At 46.3% G+C, this 19915-nt stretch overlaps 1 protein-coding gene across 1 annotated transcript; it reads left to right on the plus strand.

The window, feature by feature from the left end:
* Positions 1–237: 237 nt before the first annotated feature.
* Positions 238–1344, plus strand: LOC136316085 (uncharacterized). Its single transcript, XM_066247820.1, has 2 exons — positions 238–927; positions 1003–1344. Exons 1-2 carry the CDS (start codon positions 238–240, stop codon positions 1342–1344), a joined length of 1032 nt encoding a protein of 343 aa, XP_066103917.1.
* Positions 1345–19915: the final 18571 nt, after the last annotated feature.

Consider the following 19915-nt stretch of genomic DNA (forward strand, 5'->3'; position numbering starts at 1 on the left):
GTAGCCTGTGGCTCAGTTCACGGAGACTGGGTTGTTGTGAGATTTGAGCCAGTTACATAATCCCTCTGCCTCAGTTTCCTCACATGCAACACGAGGGTAATAATAATGCCAATCTATATTATAAAGCTGCCCTGGTAACTCAGTTAATGTACTTGAAAGTCACACACGTAAGAACTGAATCTGGCACAAAGTGCTCAGAAAGGAATGGCTACCGTCACTGTTCCTGTTGCAATTATCATGATAGCCACCATCACCACCACCATCATAGTCATCATCATCACAGTCATCACCAACATCATTGTAGTCATTATCACCCCTGTCACCACCACCATCATCATCTCCATCATCATCACAGTCATCACCAACATCATTGTAGTCATCATCACCCCTGTCACCACCACCATCATCATCTCCATCATCACCACAGTCATCACCAACATCACTGTAGTCATCATCACCCCTGTCACCACCACCATCATCATCTCCATCATCATCACAGTCATCACCAACATCACTGTAGTCATCATCACCCCTGTCACCACCACCATCATCATCTCCATCATCATCACAGTCATCACCAACATCACTGTAGTCATCATCACCCCTGTCACCACCACCATCATCATCTCCATCATCATCACAGTCATCACCAACATCATTGTAGTCATCATCACCCCTGTCACCACCACCATCATCATCTCCATCATCATCACAGTCATCACCAACATCATTGTAGTCATCATCACCCCTGTCACCACCACCATCATCATCTCCATCATCACCACAGTCATCACCAACATCACTGTAGTCATCATCACCCCTGTCACCACCACCATCATCATCTCCATCATCATCACCAACATCATTGTAGTCATCATCACCCCTGTCACCACCACCATCATCATCACAGTCATCACCAACATCATTGTAGTCATCATCACCCCTGTCACCACCACCATCATCATCTCCATCATCATCACATCATCACCAACATCATTGTAGTCATCATCACCCGTCACCACCACCACCACCATCATCATCACAGTCATCACCAACATCACTGTAGTCATCATCACCCCTGTCACCACCACCATCATCTCCATCATCATCACAGTCATCACCAACATCACTGTAGTCATCATCACCCCTGTCACCACCTCCATCATCATCTCCATCATCACCACAGTCATCACTAACATCATTGTAGTCATCACCCCTGTCACCACCACCATCATCATCTCCATCATCATCACATTCATCACCAACATCATTGTAGTCATCATCACCCCTGTCACCACCACCACCACCACCACATCATCACAGTCATCACCAACATCACTGTAGTCATCATCACCCCTGTCACCACCACCATCATCTTCTCCATCATCATCACAATCATCACCAACATCATTGTAGTCATCATCACCCCTGTCACCACCACCACCACCACCACCATCATCATCTCCATCATCATCATGGATTATTTCTTCAACTAGAGTTATGAAGACGCAATAAATCCAAACTAGGTAACAATGAAAGCTCCTAAAATACTGGCGGTCAGGCCTCCACTATTTCCTGTTGGCTCTACCTTTCTATATACTTCCCTGCTGGAACTCCTGAAAATTAATTCTGGTCCCTCCCAGATCTAGTTTCTCTTACACTTTTAATGGTGTGTTTGGAAACATTTTTCTCTCCTAAATTCCTGACACCCACGTGTCTAAAGCACGGATCAGAAATATCTTCCCAGAAAACAAACACAAAGAAATCGTTTTCCTCGTACAAAGGAATGGAGACATAGTATTGCTCAAACTAACACAACTGATACTAGTGAGCATGCTATGAAAGATAAACATTGCTTTAGAAGTCTTTTTTTTTTTTAAATTTTTACAAAATTTAATGTTAACTGTTCTACAGGTACAGGCAGCCGAAAGGTACTAGATAACATGTAACTTTTGGTGGCGAAGCACATGAACTTGGATTCAGAGCACTGCGTCTCCACCCCGCTGCACCCACCATGTGAACTTGAGCATGTGACTTAGCTTCCTAAAGCCTCAGATCTTTAGAGGCATTGTGGCAATAATAACAGTACCTTCCATATGCTTGTTGCCCTCAGAATCAGATAAAACATGTAAAGCACCTAGCTGATCACCTTTTTGAGGTTAAGAATAGATATTTCACTCCCATCTGAACACCTGTCTTACATCAAATCGCGTACGCTTCTCTCAGATGTCTGAAGCTTGAGTTTTATTAAAAGATAGCATAGAAAGTAGAATTGGTTTTTTTGTTTCAATAATAAAAGTTTGTTTTTTTAAAACTGAACAAAACCTCGGAGGAGTAAAACACCGTTTTATCTAGACAGGCATGCATAGTTAATACCCAATATTTAAAGTTCTACAAAGACGGGGTGTGTCCTAATGCAACGAGCGAGCCGTTTGTAACAAGTGTAATTGGTAATACAAATTCACAGCTGTCTTAGAAGACTTGTTTCCTTAGAGCCGTTTAATAAGAATCCGTTTCAGGAGGGGAAAAAGGAAGATTTTTAAATTAATGTGAGTTCCATATTCAAGCCACAGAATGACAGTAGAGCTATGACTATCAATGTCGCTGGTATCTGAGAACAGGGGCCATCTCACAATCAGGGTTAATTTTTCTACTTCTGAGTCTGTGAGGGAGGAGAGAGCTGTCCTGTGTGTTTCAATAAAGCAATATTCATTCGTGGTCACTTGGAGGAAAAAAATGCCCTTTTTATTTTCTTTCAAATCACTTTCCAACAGGAAATGTCACATAGGAATTGCTACTAAGAATAGAAAAAAAAGTGCATTTTACAAGTTCTGTGCATGAGAAAGCTGTTAAGTTAGGTCAAAATGTGAGAAACTGTATTTACAAATAATAATGAAAGAGCCATTATTTGGGGGAACATCTTCAAAGGCACGGCCATAAGAAATAACTCTCAAAAGAGCATCTTCAAACACAAAATATGTACTTAGGATTTGGGGTAGGATTAGGGTACACACGTTCCCTTCCCCCCTTTTGGGAGCCGCCTGGATGCTTCTTTCTAAGTGTTATCCCCCCCCCACCCCGGTGCTCAGCTCATACTGGCAGTTGGGGCCCAGCAATGGCTGGATTGCCCGGGGCCATCACCCAGAGCAGACTGATCTTGCAGAGCCAGGGAAGACCATGGCCCAGGAACCGGTCTGACTTGTTTGGATTTAGCTATTCACTTATATTTCTTATGGCAGAAATAAAGCCTGAAGTCCCCGTGTCCCTGTGTCCCTGACACCATTAGACAGAATCTGCCTAAATTCAATCAAAGCCGTGTGTGTGTGTGTGTGTGTGTGTCCATTGTCCAGTTAAAAGTGCCAAGACCCCGGAGGATGAGTCACTGGCCTCTTGGACACCTACCTGCTGGTGAGTCTTCAGAACTGTGATTCAGACCCAGATCTGTACAGCTCTGGACCCCGAACACTCCTGCCCTGCATGTCAGTCCTGGGCCATCAGTTAGTAGCTTTGGGATCTTGGGGAAATTAATCATTTTAAACTTCTTTTCCTATCTCTAATGTGGGGATAAAACGTATTCATACAAGTAACATAAGTAAACATATATATTTTTTTCTACCCATTGAAATAGAAACGTTAGATTCCCTCTTATGGGATCTCTCCCCGTCTTTGTATTAACCCATAAGCAGGAGCGGCAGGAGGAAAGGCCCGGAAGCTTGTCACGATGTTCTCTCTCGAAGCAGAAAGACACGGCCACACTCCCCCTCCTGCCCGCCGCTCTGCCCACCGTCCACTCTGGACGCCACAGAAGCAGAAATCAATTCCCACAAACATTTTTCTTTCCCAGTTAAACCCCTCTGAAGACGGAGCCATGTCCTCCCTTTCCAGAGAACCGGAGGTAAAAGAAAAGAAAACAAACAAATGAGTGACACTGGCCGTCTCACCCTCCCCTGTGGACCAGCTACGGGGGGACTGAGTCTGGATCATCCCCCAGGCTTTGCTAAAAGCCACCGGTGTTTTCATGGAATAACAGTGCTTGGAGTGAGAGTGCACAGTAGCCGGTCTTACTTCATGCTGATGGGGCCCTGATCCTCCACGTCCTGTAAAATCGTCATTTCCGGCTTCAGCTCTGCCACGCTGCACTGAGCCGCGGATAAGACATAAAGCCAACGCTGACCCTGGGGAACGAGCCCCCCGCCCCCCGGGCGGCTGAAGAACACCCCGCATTTAAACCAGTGTTTCTCAGAAGACTTCTCTCCGTCCAGGTCATTCATTCCACCGTCACTCAGAAGCAGTGCTGTCCGCATCACTCTCTTCCTTAAAATACAGCCCGAAAAGCAGGATGCCCCGACTTCGTGATGAGAGGACCTTCGAAGCTGTTCTTTACCTGGCAATTGGGAACAATGGCTGACGAACCGGGGAACGGTCGGGTTTGACCTGGAAGATGGTGCAGGATTGAGAATGGGGGCAAGGGGGCTTGCAGAGTATGCGACAGGGAAGAGGCGGGGACAGCGCCTTCTGGAGAGAGGCTTGTTGGCGGGCGGGCACCATCACCCAGCCATGTGCCGCTCTCGGGGGTCACGACCGAGAACCCTGGGGTCCCCTCGTTTAGTGACAGGACTGGCGATGAGACCTGCGGGAGTCAGGAGAAGGGCAGAAACAGTGGCGTGGATGGACGTGCCTGGACCCCAGTGGCCAACGATTCTCTTTGACTCTACCCCTGCGACCCACCCACGGGGGCGTGTGAGCTCCTGTCCAGAGGCGGGGGTTCCTGGAGAGGCACGCAAGCTCCGCACAGAGGGGCTGCAGCCCTGATCGGGACCCAGCGACTCGAACAGCACCAGGTGAGCTAGTGCCGTTTAATACCAAATAGATGCCAGAAGTGTTCGGCACGTGATTCTGAAATGCCGAGAGAAAAAGGCCTGGGAAGCTTCCGCAGGAAGACAGGGGGGATCCAGAAATCTGCCCTCCAGCTGCTTTCCTGCTTTAGAAAGTGTCCAGTTCGTTTCTGAGAAGGTGATGCATGCCTGCCGTTCGCAGATTGTTTCAAATGATGGAAAGTCACAGGCGCGAAGAGTCCGGCTCTCACAGGCGTCCCCGTTCACTGTGACCGCCTCCCAGACGTCCTTGTTCACTGTGACCGTCTCCCAGACGTCCCCGTTCACGGTGACCGTCTCCCAGAGAGCTCAGCACGGTTATGTCCTTTCCTTCATCCTTCCAGACTTTCATGCACATACAAGGCAATATGCTGCCCCTATTACAACACAAAGTTTTGCCTGTTACAGATTTTTTTTCTCTCTCTCTTAATAATCTATCCTTGAGATCCTCCCAGTTCAGCATGGAGACTGAACCTCAAGACGCATCTCCAGAAATAACGTTTGCCGTCAGAGCGGAGACACCTGAGTTATGTCACGCTCATCTGTTCCCCCGAGCAGTGAACACAGCGACAGCGACGGGCCCGGCCTCGGAGGCACGTCGTCTTGAATTACCGCAAATCCGTGATCGCCTGGATCTTTCCGACACGGTCTCGCCACCTAGAATGAAGAGTGATGGGAAGGCCCGCCCTGGTGCTCAGCGCCGTTCCCTGCGGCCACCGAGGAAACGATCCACACGCACCTCCACGCACGGGCGCTTGCTGAACCCTCATTCCAAGCTCCTGTTTCCCACACACGGGACTGGGCGCTCGGCCAACGCCGACGTTCCGGGGAATTGTATCCACGGATGCTGTGTCTTCCCCTGGAGATTCTGATCCCTCCACTAGGCCTGCTACTTGCTCTACAGGCTTTTCGCTTATTTCTTTGCTTTTTTATTTTTTTGGTGGCCATTTTTCATCCCGTTCTTTACCGTCAAGCCCTAAGCGTCGTATCAACATTGTTCCCTAAACCGAACTTGACTTCTAGAAGGATTCTTATTATCCATAAAAGGGCCATTTGCACTGTATTCTATTTCCACAGCTTTTCGTACATTGATTTAGTGGCTGAATGACCACCTGTGTGTATCCTCGCCAGGGGAGTGGCCTTTTTAAAGGTTCGTTACAACGTTCTCTACGTCGGTGGTCACCAGCTCTTCAGATTTCTGGAATATTAACGGAAAAGGAGAGACGGCCAGGTGCAAGGACCAGGGAGCCTCAAGGAGGCTAATGTTGCAGACCTTTTCTGTGGCTACATTTTACAGCCACATTACACAACGGATCATTACAGATTCAGTGAATTTGAACATGCGTGTCTAACGATTGCAAATCAAGTAATTATAGCTCTACAGAAATTTCACAACCCTTCTTTTCTGATGTCTGACAACCTTTGTCACAAACACACAGTCATTCTGAGGCTGGTACTTGCCACTAGATTTCTCAGTTGTCTAGCTCTGGATGGCCCCTGTGTTCCTCCACTCAAACCACAGGTGCCACTCACTCCTGCTTCACACACTTCAGGCCCGTGAACACCACATACACAGACACACACACACACACACAAGAGTAAGAAGGAAGGAAAGAGAGAGAGAAAAGGAGGAGGGAGGAAAACAAAACAAAAAATCATCCCAACTCAACAGCTGAAAACTGGCCACAGAATGAATAATTCACATCTTGGTCCAAATCTTGTGACCGCCTGGCACATGTGTCACCAGGGCGGCCCATGCTCACACAGTTGGAGAGGGTCCCGTGCTGCTGATGCGGGGCCCCGTGTACAGCTCAGACCTCCGTGCAGACGGGCCCCCTCGCTGGCACGTGTAATATCACCCGTCCATCCACCCTCTGCGGTGCCCACGGCCTCCCTGACTTTCCCCTTTCCTAAAGAGGCCGCAATCATGTTTTCCACTATGCTATCCCTTTTGTGTTTGGGATTTTTCTTTAAAGACTTTAAATATCACTTCTCGCTTCTCTATTTTATGGGTTTGTCATCTCGATCCTGCTAGATAATGAAGTTTTAAACACGGGAGCGTCTGGCCATGCTCGTGTGACTTTGCAGGACACACCACGCCGAACGACACACAGTTCAGCCTCCGTGTGTCCTGCGCGCTCCACCGCGATCGTGGGCGTGGAAAACATCTCGTGTTTGTGCGGCGGCGGCAGCTCTCTCCTGTGGAGTGTTCCCCGTGTCCCCCGTGCCGTCCCGAGCGAAACACCCATAGCAACGCATTCAGCCTCGACAACAATCATAAAGTGGAAATCATTATTATTTTCATTTTATTATCCCCCACTTGACACTTGAGAGACTGAGGCCCAAGACCCCTCTGCTAGTAAGTGGCTGAATGAATCGCATCTTAACTCCCAAGAGCCGGTGCCTTTCCATGACGGGCTTCCGTTCTGCACATATCGTGGGAGGAAGCCTGGGACGCCCCGGGGCTGTCAGTGGCCGGGGCTTTGGACGTGCCACAAAAAGACGTGGGTCTGAGCTCTCCTCCAAGACTCAGCGGTTGCCCCCGGGCGTGTTCGTCATTTCTTAAACATCTTATTCTACCATCTGGAGAATAAAGATAATATTAGTCCTTTCCTCAGATGCACCCAAGAAATGAGGGAGGTATCATTAAAACCAATTTAGAAAATCACACTGGCTTTCATATAGTCTGGTGTTAACAATCTGTTTGCAAAAGAATCAGGGACAGCAGATGGGGCCATCCTGCTCTGATTATTATCCCTTTTGGGGGAAAAAAAATCTGCAAAGTTTAGATATCGCCCTGGTCACGTTCTAGATAGAACAATCGATGTGAACAACGAAATCGTTTGTTGGAAACTTAAACGATTTCAATTTTTTTAAAAGAATCTAAGACATCTTTTTAAAATGTGTCCTGTAAAAGTGCAAAACACTATTTTGATCAGTAAACTGTCCGTCAGTAAACGGTAGCACAAAGCCTTTCTCATTCCCGATAGCCGGTGACTGCCACCTGACTCGTCTCCTGTCCTCACAATGACAGCCCTGCAGTACCACGCTGTGTGAAGTGTGTAAAGCAAGGTCCCCCAACTTTATACACAGGGGGCCAGTTCACTGTCCCTCAGACCGTTGGAAGGCCAGACTATAAAAAGAACTATGAACAAATCCCTATGCACAGTACACATATCTTATTTTAAAGTAAAAAACAAAACGGGAACAAATACAATACTTAAAATAAAGAACAAGTAAATTTAAATCAACAAACTGACCAGTATCTCAATGGGAACTATGGGTTTGCTTTTGGCTAATGAGATGGTCAATGTGCTCCTCTCACTGACCACCAGTGAAAGAGGTGCCCTTTCCGGAAGTGCGGCGGGGGCCGGATAAATGGCCTCAGGAGGCTACATGCAGACCACGGGCCATAGTTTGGGGACCCCTGGTATAAAGGGACATAAGGGCATGTGTGTGCGAGAGCCCCGTGAGTGAGCCGTGGACAGGCCAGGGCAGTTGGAACCACGAGCGAAGGGTTTACTTCCTGCTGCTTCTGTACCTCTCGTGTGTGGCCTGACCCCGACACTCACTCGTATTTACCCTAAAGACACAGAGCCCTGACACGCGGGCTTGTCGCGACGGGAGAGAGTGAACCACAAATTGGCGACGCTTCACCCTTTCTTGCACTGACAGGCATGCCCTTGCACACGCAGAAGGACCCCATCATTTTTATCCAATCGTCCGTCAAAGGGCACTTTGGTTGCTGCCACGTTGTGGCCACCAGGAGCACTGCGGCCGTGAACCCGGGGCTGCTTCTATCTTTGCGAATGAATCGGCGTTTTCAGCTATTTGGGGTCGATCCCTGGAAGAGGGGCTGCTGGGTCACATGGCAAAAGCCTCGTCTTAATTTTTTGAGGGATCAACCTCCAATCTGTTTTGATACTGGCCGGACCACCTGACGCTCCCGTCCCCTGGAGGACATCATGCTAGAGCAAAACCAAGCCCATCAGGAAATGTCAAGCCGCGAAGGACGGCCCTACCTAATTATGCACTGCTTCTAAGCGCTCAGCAGGAATTTTATTTCAAAACTTCACTCCTCTTTCCACTCTGAATGGGTCCCGGAAACCGTATCAGGTCAGGGCCCCGGATAAAGTCTCGATAGACAATGAGCTGGAAACCCCAGCAGGTCATCGGAATAGCTTCGGCAAGTGAAATTCTCTTCTCCACGCAGTTGTTTTTGTTTTTGCAAATGGGTCGAGTTTCTAAAGGTTTTAGGCACATACACACACACAGACACGCACGCGCCCTCTCCCCACCCTACTTTTCTTGTTTATTTGTTGTGTGGGAAACGCTTCCTGTGGGCGGTCTGTCCGGGAAATGAAGTCACCAGACCTGCAGGCTCGGTCATGGCTCCGCCCCCCCCTTCCTGAGAAGAGCAGCCACTGCAGGGGCACTTCAGTCCACACACACACACACACACACACACACACACACACGTCCAGGGACGTAGGGTGGGAAACAGTCTGCCCCTGCACGCGGAATCGTTCCATTCACTCAGAACTTGGGAGACGTGTGAACACCCCGTGTTCAGCGCCCTCTCTTACACAGCCGTCGGAGGGTGGTGACGTAACAGGCAATTTTTGACTAAAACAAAAGATGCCTAAGCTCCTTTCAAACTCTTTGTTGCTTTCTAATTGAATTTTCTGGCTCACAAGGAACACACTCCACTTCTAACTAAGGCTCTTGGCGGAAGTGAAAAGAGACGCCTTCTTCTGTTTCCAACATAAAACACGGGCTTGGTTTTGCAAAATCATCTCAGTCTGGCACTTGGTCTCATCAGAGGATTGGTTTTTTTGGGGGTGGAGTGGGGAGTGGAGGGGTGGAGGGCTGAGGTTCCCAAAATGACCGGGTCAGAGACAGCACTGAAAAAATTTACTTACTGTCAGATTAGGTGGTTAAAAAAGTGGAAACTGAGAATTATGTGCATAGAAATAGGTTGTCATTTGAAAATATTTTCAAACCATGGTGCCTATAACATAAAAATCGTTCTGTGGAAGTGCAATGTTTTTCAGAGTAGTCACAAGGCTGTGCACGCATCACATGACCTCAGTCAACAACACCCCGCCCACCCGAGGGAAACGCCACACCCGTGAGAAGTCCGTCCCCAGCTCCAGGAAACCACGGATCTCCTTTCTGTCCCTGTGGACTCGCCTGTCTGGACGCTTCATACCAATGGCATCTCCCGTCCTCTGTGACCGGCTTCTCTCACTGAGCATAGTGTTCTCAGGGTTCATCTGCGTCTGGGCAGGTATCAGCGCCCCGTTCTTTCCACGGCTGAATAACATACCCTCGTCTGTTTATCTGCCCGTCAGGTGATGGACAGTTGGGTTGTGTCCACTTTGGGAGCTCTTGTTATACTGCTCTTAGGAAGATTCCAAGTCCACTTTTGTGTGTGTGTGTGTGTGTGAATATGAGCTTTCCGTTATCTCGGGGAGATATAATAGTTTAGTCGCGGCATTGCTGAGTCATATGGTGTCTCTTTGTTTAACTTTTTGAGGAACTGGCAAGCAGCTTCCAAGGGGCTGCATCATTTCCATATTCCCACCAACGACATACCGGGGTTCTAATCTCTCCACATTCTTGCCAGTATTTGATGTCTGTATTATTTATTTTAGTCATCCTAGTGGGTGTGAAGGAGTATCTCCTTGTGATTTGGATTCTGAATTCCCCCAGTGACTAATGATATTGTGCACCTTTTCATGTGCTTAGAGACCATTTGGGATATTTCTTAGAGACGTACCTATTCAATTCCCTTAACCATGTTTAAATTAGGGTACTTGTCTTTTTTATTGTTGAGTTGCAAGAGCTCTTTACATATTCTAGAAACTGGACACTTATCCGATATATAATTTGTAGATATGTTCTCCCACCCTGTGGGTTGACCTGTTCACTTTCTTTCTTGATGGTGTCCTTTGAAGCACAGAGATTTTTAATTTTTAATGAAGTATAGTTGCTCTATTTTCCCTCCTATTGCCTGTGCTTTAAGTGTCATAGGTAAGAAGCCACCGCTTAATCTAAGATCCTAAAGAATTTTTGTTTTCTTCTAAAAGTTTTATAATTCAACCTTTACATTTAGGTTTTTTACCCCATTTTGAGCTAATTTTCTTTATTGTATAAGGTAGCAACTTGTTTTAACCCTTTCAGTAGTTTTTTTCATGCTCACTGACCCCTGGGAGTGAGTGTTTTTCAAAAAACAAAAGTAGTTCCAGTTTCAGTTTCATTAACTTAAAATCATGTTTGTTTGATAACCAACTTATGGAAACAAGAAGAACATACATTTGCCCTTTTCTAATGTTGCCTTACACATTTTTAAAATAAATCGAATTTACTCTGGATGGTCAGGAAGCATACATGTTCGTACTACTCAAAGGGTTAAATGTTCTTCATCTAGCTGTCAAATGTCTCCATATTGATACGACTGTCCAATATCATTAACAGCATTAGAGAACTATAGAAATAATCTGATCCTATACTATTTCTAAGCACTTCTGAAACTTAACATATCTCATATATTATCATTTTACTGTGTCCCATAAGTGTATATATTTTATATGATTTATAAAATACGTAGATATATAAAATACCTTATATCATTTTATGTGTGTATGTGTGTGTGTGCGTGTAAAATCTAGGGCTAGAAATCCAGAAAATATTAGAAAGAAGAGAGAAAAGGTAGGAAATCAAGACTGGCCTCTTAAATCACTTTTCCTTGAATATCAATTAAGGGCCGTTAATGTCCTAACCCCACCCAAAGGGGTGCTGGGCTGGAGTGTGCCTCGGATCTTACGTTATCAATCCTGAAAAACTGTGACTATAATCACACTTTCTGCTATCCTCATACTTTCCTCCCTCTGTCTCCAAGAAAGCCGAACAACACACCAAGTGCCGACCTCCCCCAGGTCAAGTGCGTCCCGCTCTAAGTGGAAACGATACCCAGTGGGCTGTGACGTGTTTATGTGTAGTTCCTGTTCTATTCTGTAAAGAATACACGTGAGCCTGCAGGCTTCCCTGTATGACACGTCACAGATGACTACAGGAACTTTCCCATTTCCCCTCTGTGTGTAAACTACGCATCTACTCTAGACCTGTGCTGCCCTAGAGAACTTTCTGTGAGGACCGAGGTCCCTTCCAGGGGCCATCAGCCACATGTGGGCTCTTAAGTGCTCGACACGTGCCTCGTCCACCGGAGAAACTAAATTTCCAATCTCATCTGATCTTCACTGAATTAAAATTTCAATAACCACGAGTCCCCGATGGCTGTGGCGTTGATGGCACGGTTTTCTTATCTGGTGGCTACAATCTGCTATAAAAATGCACAGGGGAGTTTTAGAACAGAGGAGAGAGTCTAATGAAATTAGAACCTGTTTCCAAAAAAAAAAAAAAAAAAGAAGTTGAGATCTAGCATCTGTAGAAATTTGTAGTGGTTAATTTAAACGGTGATGCTTATTGCTAGAAACACTTCCTCCCCCTTGCCAGAGAGAAGCGTGGATGCAGAGCTCTGGCTCAGCAGACCCTGGGTGCTGCCAAGCATGTAACTAAAATTAAACAAAAGTTGAATTGCTAATAGTTTTATATATATATATATATATATATATATATACACACACACACACACACACACACACACACACACCCTGGGAAAATCTTGGAAAGCTCATAATCGTGGAGATCACATTCAGATAGAAAATGTAAAACATTGAGCAAGTTTGTGAGCCAAGGCAGCGTCTGATCTCTGCACAGAGATCATACAGCATGTGTAACAGGCCCCAGGAGAGAAAGGGGACCATGCTGCCCCCATCGAAGACTGTCCCGCTCACCTCCTTAGCGCTAGAGACGTGGTGAGCTTTTGTCCTCGTTATTTACACACACAATAAACGATTTAGACAACATGCTATCTTTAGGATCGGAAGGGACGTCATAGACATAAATTCCGTGTAGATAAAAATAAATAAATAAAAAAGGCCGTCCTTCATCTATTATGGAATTTTGATTTTTTTTTCTTGTAATGTAATTTCAGAACATAATGATGGATGTATTACCACTAGAAGTAAACAGTTTCTTTACCCGGAAATGAGTCCTGGCCAGGTCCCAGTTTCCAGGTCCCCTCCCTCGTTGGGTAAGGAATGCAGGCATTACAATAGAAATGTTACCCAATGCAAACGAGCGGACCTCAGGAGCCCGCAGACCTGGCTCTGAACTGCCACCCTAGACACAAGACAGTCCCTCACTTCTACCCCCGCCCGCCTCCTGTTCACACCACACCCGGCTCGCCCTGCCACGAGGGAGCCATTGTCCCGGCTGGGGCCCCATCCTCTCTGCTCCAGTGACGTGTGTTAACCTTGAAGCTGGCTCTACGCCAACCTCCGTGTCCCCTCCCAGGGCAGAACCGAAAGCACGGGTGTGTCACTTCACCTCCAGCCTCTGAAGTCACGACCTCACGTACGGGAGAAAGTGCGAAGGGAAGGAACAGAGCACGGGGACCCTGACTGTGTCCTCCTCAGGTGCACAGACGGCCACCCAGCATGTCCCACTGCCATGCTTCTCTCTAGAACTCCCTCTCTGTTACTCAGTCTGCTGACAGACCCCCCTGCCCGACTCACAGTCACCGTTCCCTGCTAGGTGTGCCCTCTCTTTGCCCTAAAGGTCATCATGTGCTTCGAGTAAAACCCACTGCAGCAGGCAGGGCTCGTGAGCGTTCACACATTTATCTGTCATGCCCAGTGCCATCTGCCGCCACCAAGAAATTCAGGGCCCTAAACACTTGCTGCCTCTGTGTTTACTAGATGGTAAGGAGACCAAGAGGGTTTATAATGAGCTACAGAGTAAAAAGCCTGACTCCGTATATTTTAACACTTCCCTGGGCCAAATCACTGCTTTCAAGACGATGTGCAAAATGACCTGTGAAAGCAGGTTTCCCCCTGAATTTTCATTTTCTATTACTTCTGCTTCAAATTAATGAGCTTTTACTTACTTCTACTCAAATAACACTGATAATTATTTTAAAATATGCACATGCATAGCTGGTCTTTTCCATCTTTGGCAAAAGCAATAATCTTTTTTTTTCTTGAAAATATCATTTGTCTTGTTTATTTATTTTTTTTTTTTACTTGAGAAGTGCATGTTGCTGTTGTGAGCTCTCTTAGACAACTCCCACCTCTGAAATCATGTTCAACAGAAAGCTTGCTTCATGTTGCTGTGAGAGGCAATATTTGAAAAGTTGCTCTTATATGTTATGATGACAACTTCTTCCTTATTGCTTCATTACATTTCATACCCTTGAATAAAATATAAACTTAAAAACAAAATTTTAAAGGCCCTGGCTGGTGGTTCAGTAGATAGAACATCAGCCCAGCATATGGACATTCCAGGTTTGATCACTGGTCAGGGTGCACACCCCATCCCTCTCCTCTCACCCCATCCCTCTCCTCTCACCCCATCCCTTTCCTCCTTCTCTCATTCTTCCCCTCCCACAATCAGTGGCCTGATTGGTTCAAGTGTGGCCCCAGGTGCTGAGGATAGCTCAGTTGCAAGGGTGTCAGCCTCAGGTGCTAAACATAGTGCAGTACTCGAGCATCGGCCCCAGATGGGGGTGACATTTGGACCTGGTCAGAGCACATGCAGGAGTCTGCCTCACTCTCTCTCTTCTGCTCACCTAAAAAAATGTTTTAATCTAACTTCCAATTTTTTTCTTTAATTTTACAAATCAAATTTCAGAAGAATTCAGAATTCTTCAAGTTTGACCAGGATCTAACCTGGAACAAATAATAAGAAGGAAAAATGGTCTCCAACTCAAATTCATGCACTGAATCAGCGAGTTCCCCACTGACAGAAAGCTAGTTTGGATTAGATTATCAAAATTTCCAGGTCGCTGCCCATGAGGAAGTGGGGAAGAGATGGGGAGGAGACCGTTTCCAGAATCTTTACCAAAGATGAGTGCAAAAAATGACTTTGTCAGCACAAAACTAAGTAAACGGGCAGGAAAAACCATAAACCCTCGATAGAAGGACTCAAAGCTGCACGGAGCCTTTCTCAACAGTGCAGAGCAGCCTCCAATCCTGCAGCATCGCAAAACTGTTGTTGCTTCACAAACAATGACAGCTTCCAAGAAGCACGTGCGACGTGTTCGGCTTTCTTTGTTTCTGTTTTTTCAAGGCTGAGATGTGTTTAAGACATTATCTCAGAAAGACTTCCACCAAAACTTTTTAATTAAAGAAAAAAGACTTGGCATTATCACTTGTCTTGGAAATTCACCCATAGGCAACACCAACCTCTTCAAGAACCCCCAGTGATTAGAGACCTTTCCTTTTTAAACACTGTCTCCATCTGAAAGCCAAAGGAAAGAAAAAAAATTTGTTTTAAGGACTGCAAAAAGCCCACGATACATGAAAGGACTTCTAAAAACATAAATGCAGCATGAATGTGACATGATTATTTTTAACAGTTGTGCCTATTTTTTTCTCATTTCAACTTGACTCTGAAAATTATCATGCAGTAGAAAGACTTCGTGATAGATTTGCAACAATAGCAATTAGACATAGCTACTTTTCAAGAGAATGTCACCGGGAGAAAGAGAATTTCAGGAATATACAGAAACAAATGTATGTTATATATATTTTAAAAACACATGAGGAAGGAATACATATTGTTCTTGAATCTATAAATGGCTTGGCAGAAAACACACCAAATTCCCAAGCATCACTGCTCTTGAACAGTGAGGAGGGCTGGGACTCAGGATCAGAAAGCTCCCCACTGTTACTAACAATCTCTTCTTTACCTGAAACATTATTACTGGGAAGCTAAACATGACAAAACAGTAACTCTCGACTTGGGATAGTTGGGAAATAACTCTATGTTTTGTGACTTTCTTTTCTTTTCTTTTTTTTCCCTTTTTTTTTTTTTTTTGTATTTTTCCGAAGTTGGAAACGGGGAGGCAGTCAGATAGACTCCCACATGCGCCCGACCAGGATCCACCGGCATACCCACCAGGGGGCGATGCTCTGCCCATCTGGGGCATCGCTCTGTTGCAACCAGTGCCATTCTAGCGCCTGAGGCAGAGGCCATGGAGCCATCCTCAGCGCCCGGGCCAACTTTGCTCCAATGGAGCCTCGGCTGCGGGAGGGGAAGAGAAAGACAGAGAGGAAGGAGAGGGGGAGGGGTGGAGAAGCAGATGGGCACTTCTCCTGTGTGCCCTGGCCGGGAATTGAACCCGGGATTCCTGCACGCCAGGCCGACGCTCTACCACTGAGTCAACCGGCCAGGGCCAACTTTCTTTTCTTTATTGCATTTTTTCCTCTTGAACAGGTCTCTTTTTTTCTTTGAAGAGAATGCAATTTATTTAAATGTCGGTTAAAAAAAAAGGAGATTTGGGAAATTCACAGAAATTAAACAGCAAACTTCTAAAGAACAATGGGTTGAAAAGAGAAATCAAAAGAGAAAGACAGGGAGACCACCCAAGTGTCCTTCCATGGAGGACGGGATAAAGAGCAGGTGTGGTATGTGTATACCACAGAATGCTACTCAGCCGCAGGAAAAGATCCTGCCATTTGCAACCGCATGGATGGACCTTGAGAGTATCATGCTAAGCAACGTAAGTCAGGATGAAAAGAAGCTAAGAACCACGTGATTTCATTGCTTTGTGGGACATAAAACTGAAACTCACGGACACAGACAACAGCACGGTGGTTCCCAGAGAGAAGCGGGTGGGAAGTGCTGGTGGTCAGTTAAGGGGGCCATACATGTGGTGCCCAAAGACCATTTGACTTTGGGCGCTGGGCACACAATGCACTATACAGATCACGTATCACAGACATGTCCACTTGAAACCTATATGATCTTATTAACCAATGTCACCCCAATAAATTTAAATCTAAAAAAAAAAGAAAAAAGAAAAATTTTAACCTAAACAAAAAAGTAAAACTCACGAATGCAGCCAGAGTCCCGTTCAGGTAACAAACACAGTCACCAGCTTTCTCCGCTGACCCTTTCTCAGTTCTAGCACATTTTTCCCATGACCTCCAGGCAAAGAGCTCCCGCTACAGATATGCTAACGATGAGAGGAATTCTGTTTGAAGGCTTGAGTTGTTGCAAGAAGGGCAGGTTGATTTAACAACTGAAAATCCATCAACACCATGCCCCATATTACTATAACAAAAGACAACAACATGTGGTCATCTAAATAGAGATAAATAAAAAAAAAAGAAAAAGAAAGAAAGAAAAGAACACTCACCAAACTGAAAGTAGATGGGAACTTTCTCAACCTAATAAAAAAGCTTCTACAAAAAAAAAAAAAATTCTTGAAACAATTCCCAGAGCTCACCAGCCTTCAGCACCGGCTGTGGGCCTGCACTGGAGCGGGCTGATCTGAAGAACTCCCAGAGGCCAGGCACTTTGCGCTTGGCAACTTTCCGTTGCCAGCATTTAGAAAATTAAGGGCAGACCACAAGCCTCCTGTGACATGCCGCCAGGCTGAGTGACGCGGGAGCTAACGCTCCTTGCTGCTAAAGATGCCCCGTTCTCTCAACTAGACACGCAGACACCTCCAGCTGGCCGACTGGAACATTTATTTTTTTTTCTCATTGATCTCGGTAACGGTGGGGAGAACAGAACCGATGACGAGCAGTGTGCCTGTTGCTACAAATAGGGGGTCGAGGCCCCCGCTATAAGCCATGCCGGGTCAGGCGCCTTCCAGCCCCTGCAGAACAGAATCAGGGACGTTTCCCGGACACGTACAGTGGCCCGAACCGACCGGTGGCTTCACAATGGCACTGGGGTAACACTTCCTTAGCAACTCCCTGGATTCTTTGAAATCATCTGTTATTTTGGCAACAGGATGAGTAGTGGCTGCTTGTGAACTTTTAAAAGGTCATCAGCCTGGAAACAAACCTGCTTCCTCAGACTGGTGAACTGCCCCGCCCCCCCTCACCCCCCCCCCCATCTGCTCCTCTGGAAACATACCCATCAGACGGAAGACAAAACAAAACAAAACAAAACAAAACAAAAAAAAACACGAAATGCATTGAGGGAACTATAATGTGCTTTGTGCACTTTTTAAAAAAAAAATGGGAAAGTAAAATTTCATTTTCGGGGATATTAGCAAAAAAACCCAAGTCTCAGTGTAGATTGCCCACAGTTGCTCACTTTGCTACTGATTCCCAGAGAGAAGGAAGCTGTTTGAAAACCAATCACTTTGTGCAGCCGAGAGAGGAGAGAGAGTTAACCTTCTCTGGATGACCTTTTAATGCCGGTTATTACAGTGTGCCTATAAAACTCAGAGTTACAAAATGCCAACTTAGCTGATATTCTCCCATGAACTAGTATTCAACTTTAAAACGATGCTTAATTTTCAGCAACAATAACAAAAAAAAACCCCCAGCCAATGATTGTATTGTTCTACATTCACATCAAACTCCTACGAACAATAAATCGAATCAGTTTCCACATTGCCAAAGTCTTCAAATAATTTTTATCACACTGGTCTATTTAAGAAGAAATTAGGGAAAATTGCCATTGGAACTGACGGGTTTTTTTGTTTTGTTTTTTACTTTCAAACATTCTACTTGAGAAAAAGAAATACACTATTTCTTAGCAAAGATCTTTAGCTACAAAATGCATACCAATTAAAACTAACTTTTTAAAGATCGATCCTTCTTAATTCTATAAATCAAGTAACCTTTTCTTACCAATGACGACATTTATAACATACATTTAAATTTTTCTGAAGTATAAAAAGGCTACCAAAAAAACCCAAACACTTGGAGAACATCCCCTCAAAGTCTCTGCTTCCCTTCACTCCTGGTGAATCGCAGTGGTGTCCAAATAGACTCATCCAGTTCAGAAGTTGATACAATCATTGCTCATTTTCACTCATTTTGAAGAAATCAAACGAATGTGGTAAAATGTGCCTGACAAATGCAGCATCCAGAAGTCAGAACCTTCTGGATTCAACACAACCAACCAGCTCACCTGCCAGACCACACACACAGTGCCACCCCTACTGAGTCTGCTCTGTACTCGGTCAACAACAACAACAACAACTGTGTGTGTGTGTGTGTGTGTGTGTGTGTGTGATAGTTTATGTGATGGTGACACACAACCGAATACGACACAATTCTTTCCCACAAGGGGCTTGCAGGCCATCGGGGCATCAGGAACACAGAGAGCCTGTAAAGAGCGCGACAGTTCAAAGGGAGAGAAGGGGACCCTGTGAAGGGGACATCTGGGAGGGACAGGTCCGCTTTTCAGGGAGGGGGTGTGCGGGTGTCAGGAGGTGAGTGGGATTCAGGAGGCAAAGAGCAGGGTTGTTGCACAGAGATGGAAAAATTTGAGCCAAGGCAAGTGAGAGGAACCCCCCACCGCTGTGGGGAACTCCCGGTCACCCGGAGCCCCCTCGCCCCCAGCGTCCTGTGAGTCTGGGCTCACCCCCTCGCGCCCGCCCACCTCTCCGGGGACGCGTCCTTTTCTGTCTACAATAGCCTCTTGTCTCCCTTGCTCTGAGCAATCCTCACCTCTGCTCCCCGCCAGGGTGAGGGTCTGCAGACGCCCCCCGCCTCCGCCTCTCCACGTGGGCTCCGGGCTGGTTGAAACCAACCACCTCTCGAGGGCGCTCGAGTTCACGTCCCCGACCAGGCGGAGGGCTCGTGTTACTGGCCGGTTCTGCGCCTCTCAGCGTTTTGCACTTGGCTTCCGGGCAACAGCCCTTCCTTAGCTTGACTTCAGCCTCACATCCTCCATGTCCTCATCCCGCCTTCGGAACCCAGAGGCTCCTCAGGCATCTCTTCTTCACTGTCTGCCCATGGCTACTTATCTCTGTCCTCACATACTGGATCTGCTCCCGAGGTTCCCGTGCCATGACTCCGTGCATGCCTCCAAATAACTTATTTTTCTGTTCCCGAACCTTACCAGCTCCTTCGTTTGCAGCCCCATCTGGAAATCTCAACCGCGCCCCGAGTTCAAGATGTTTCCTTGTAAGTCAGTTTCCTCTCCGACGTCGCTGTGTTCAT

Source organism: Saccopteryx bilineata, chromosome 12, assembly GCF_036850765.1.
Source record: "Saccopteryx bilineata isolate mSacBil1 chromosome 12, mSacBil1_pri_phased_curated, whole genome shotgun sequence".
NCBI classification, from domain to species: Eukaryota; Metazoa; Chordata; class Mammalia; order Chiroptera; family Emballonuridae; genus Saccopteryx; species Saccopteryx bilineata.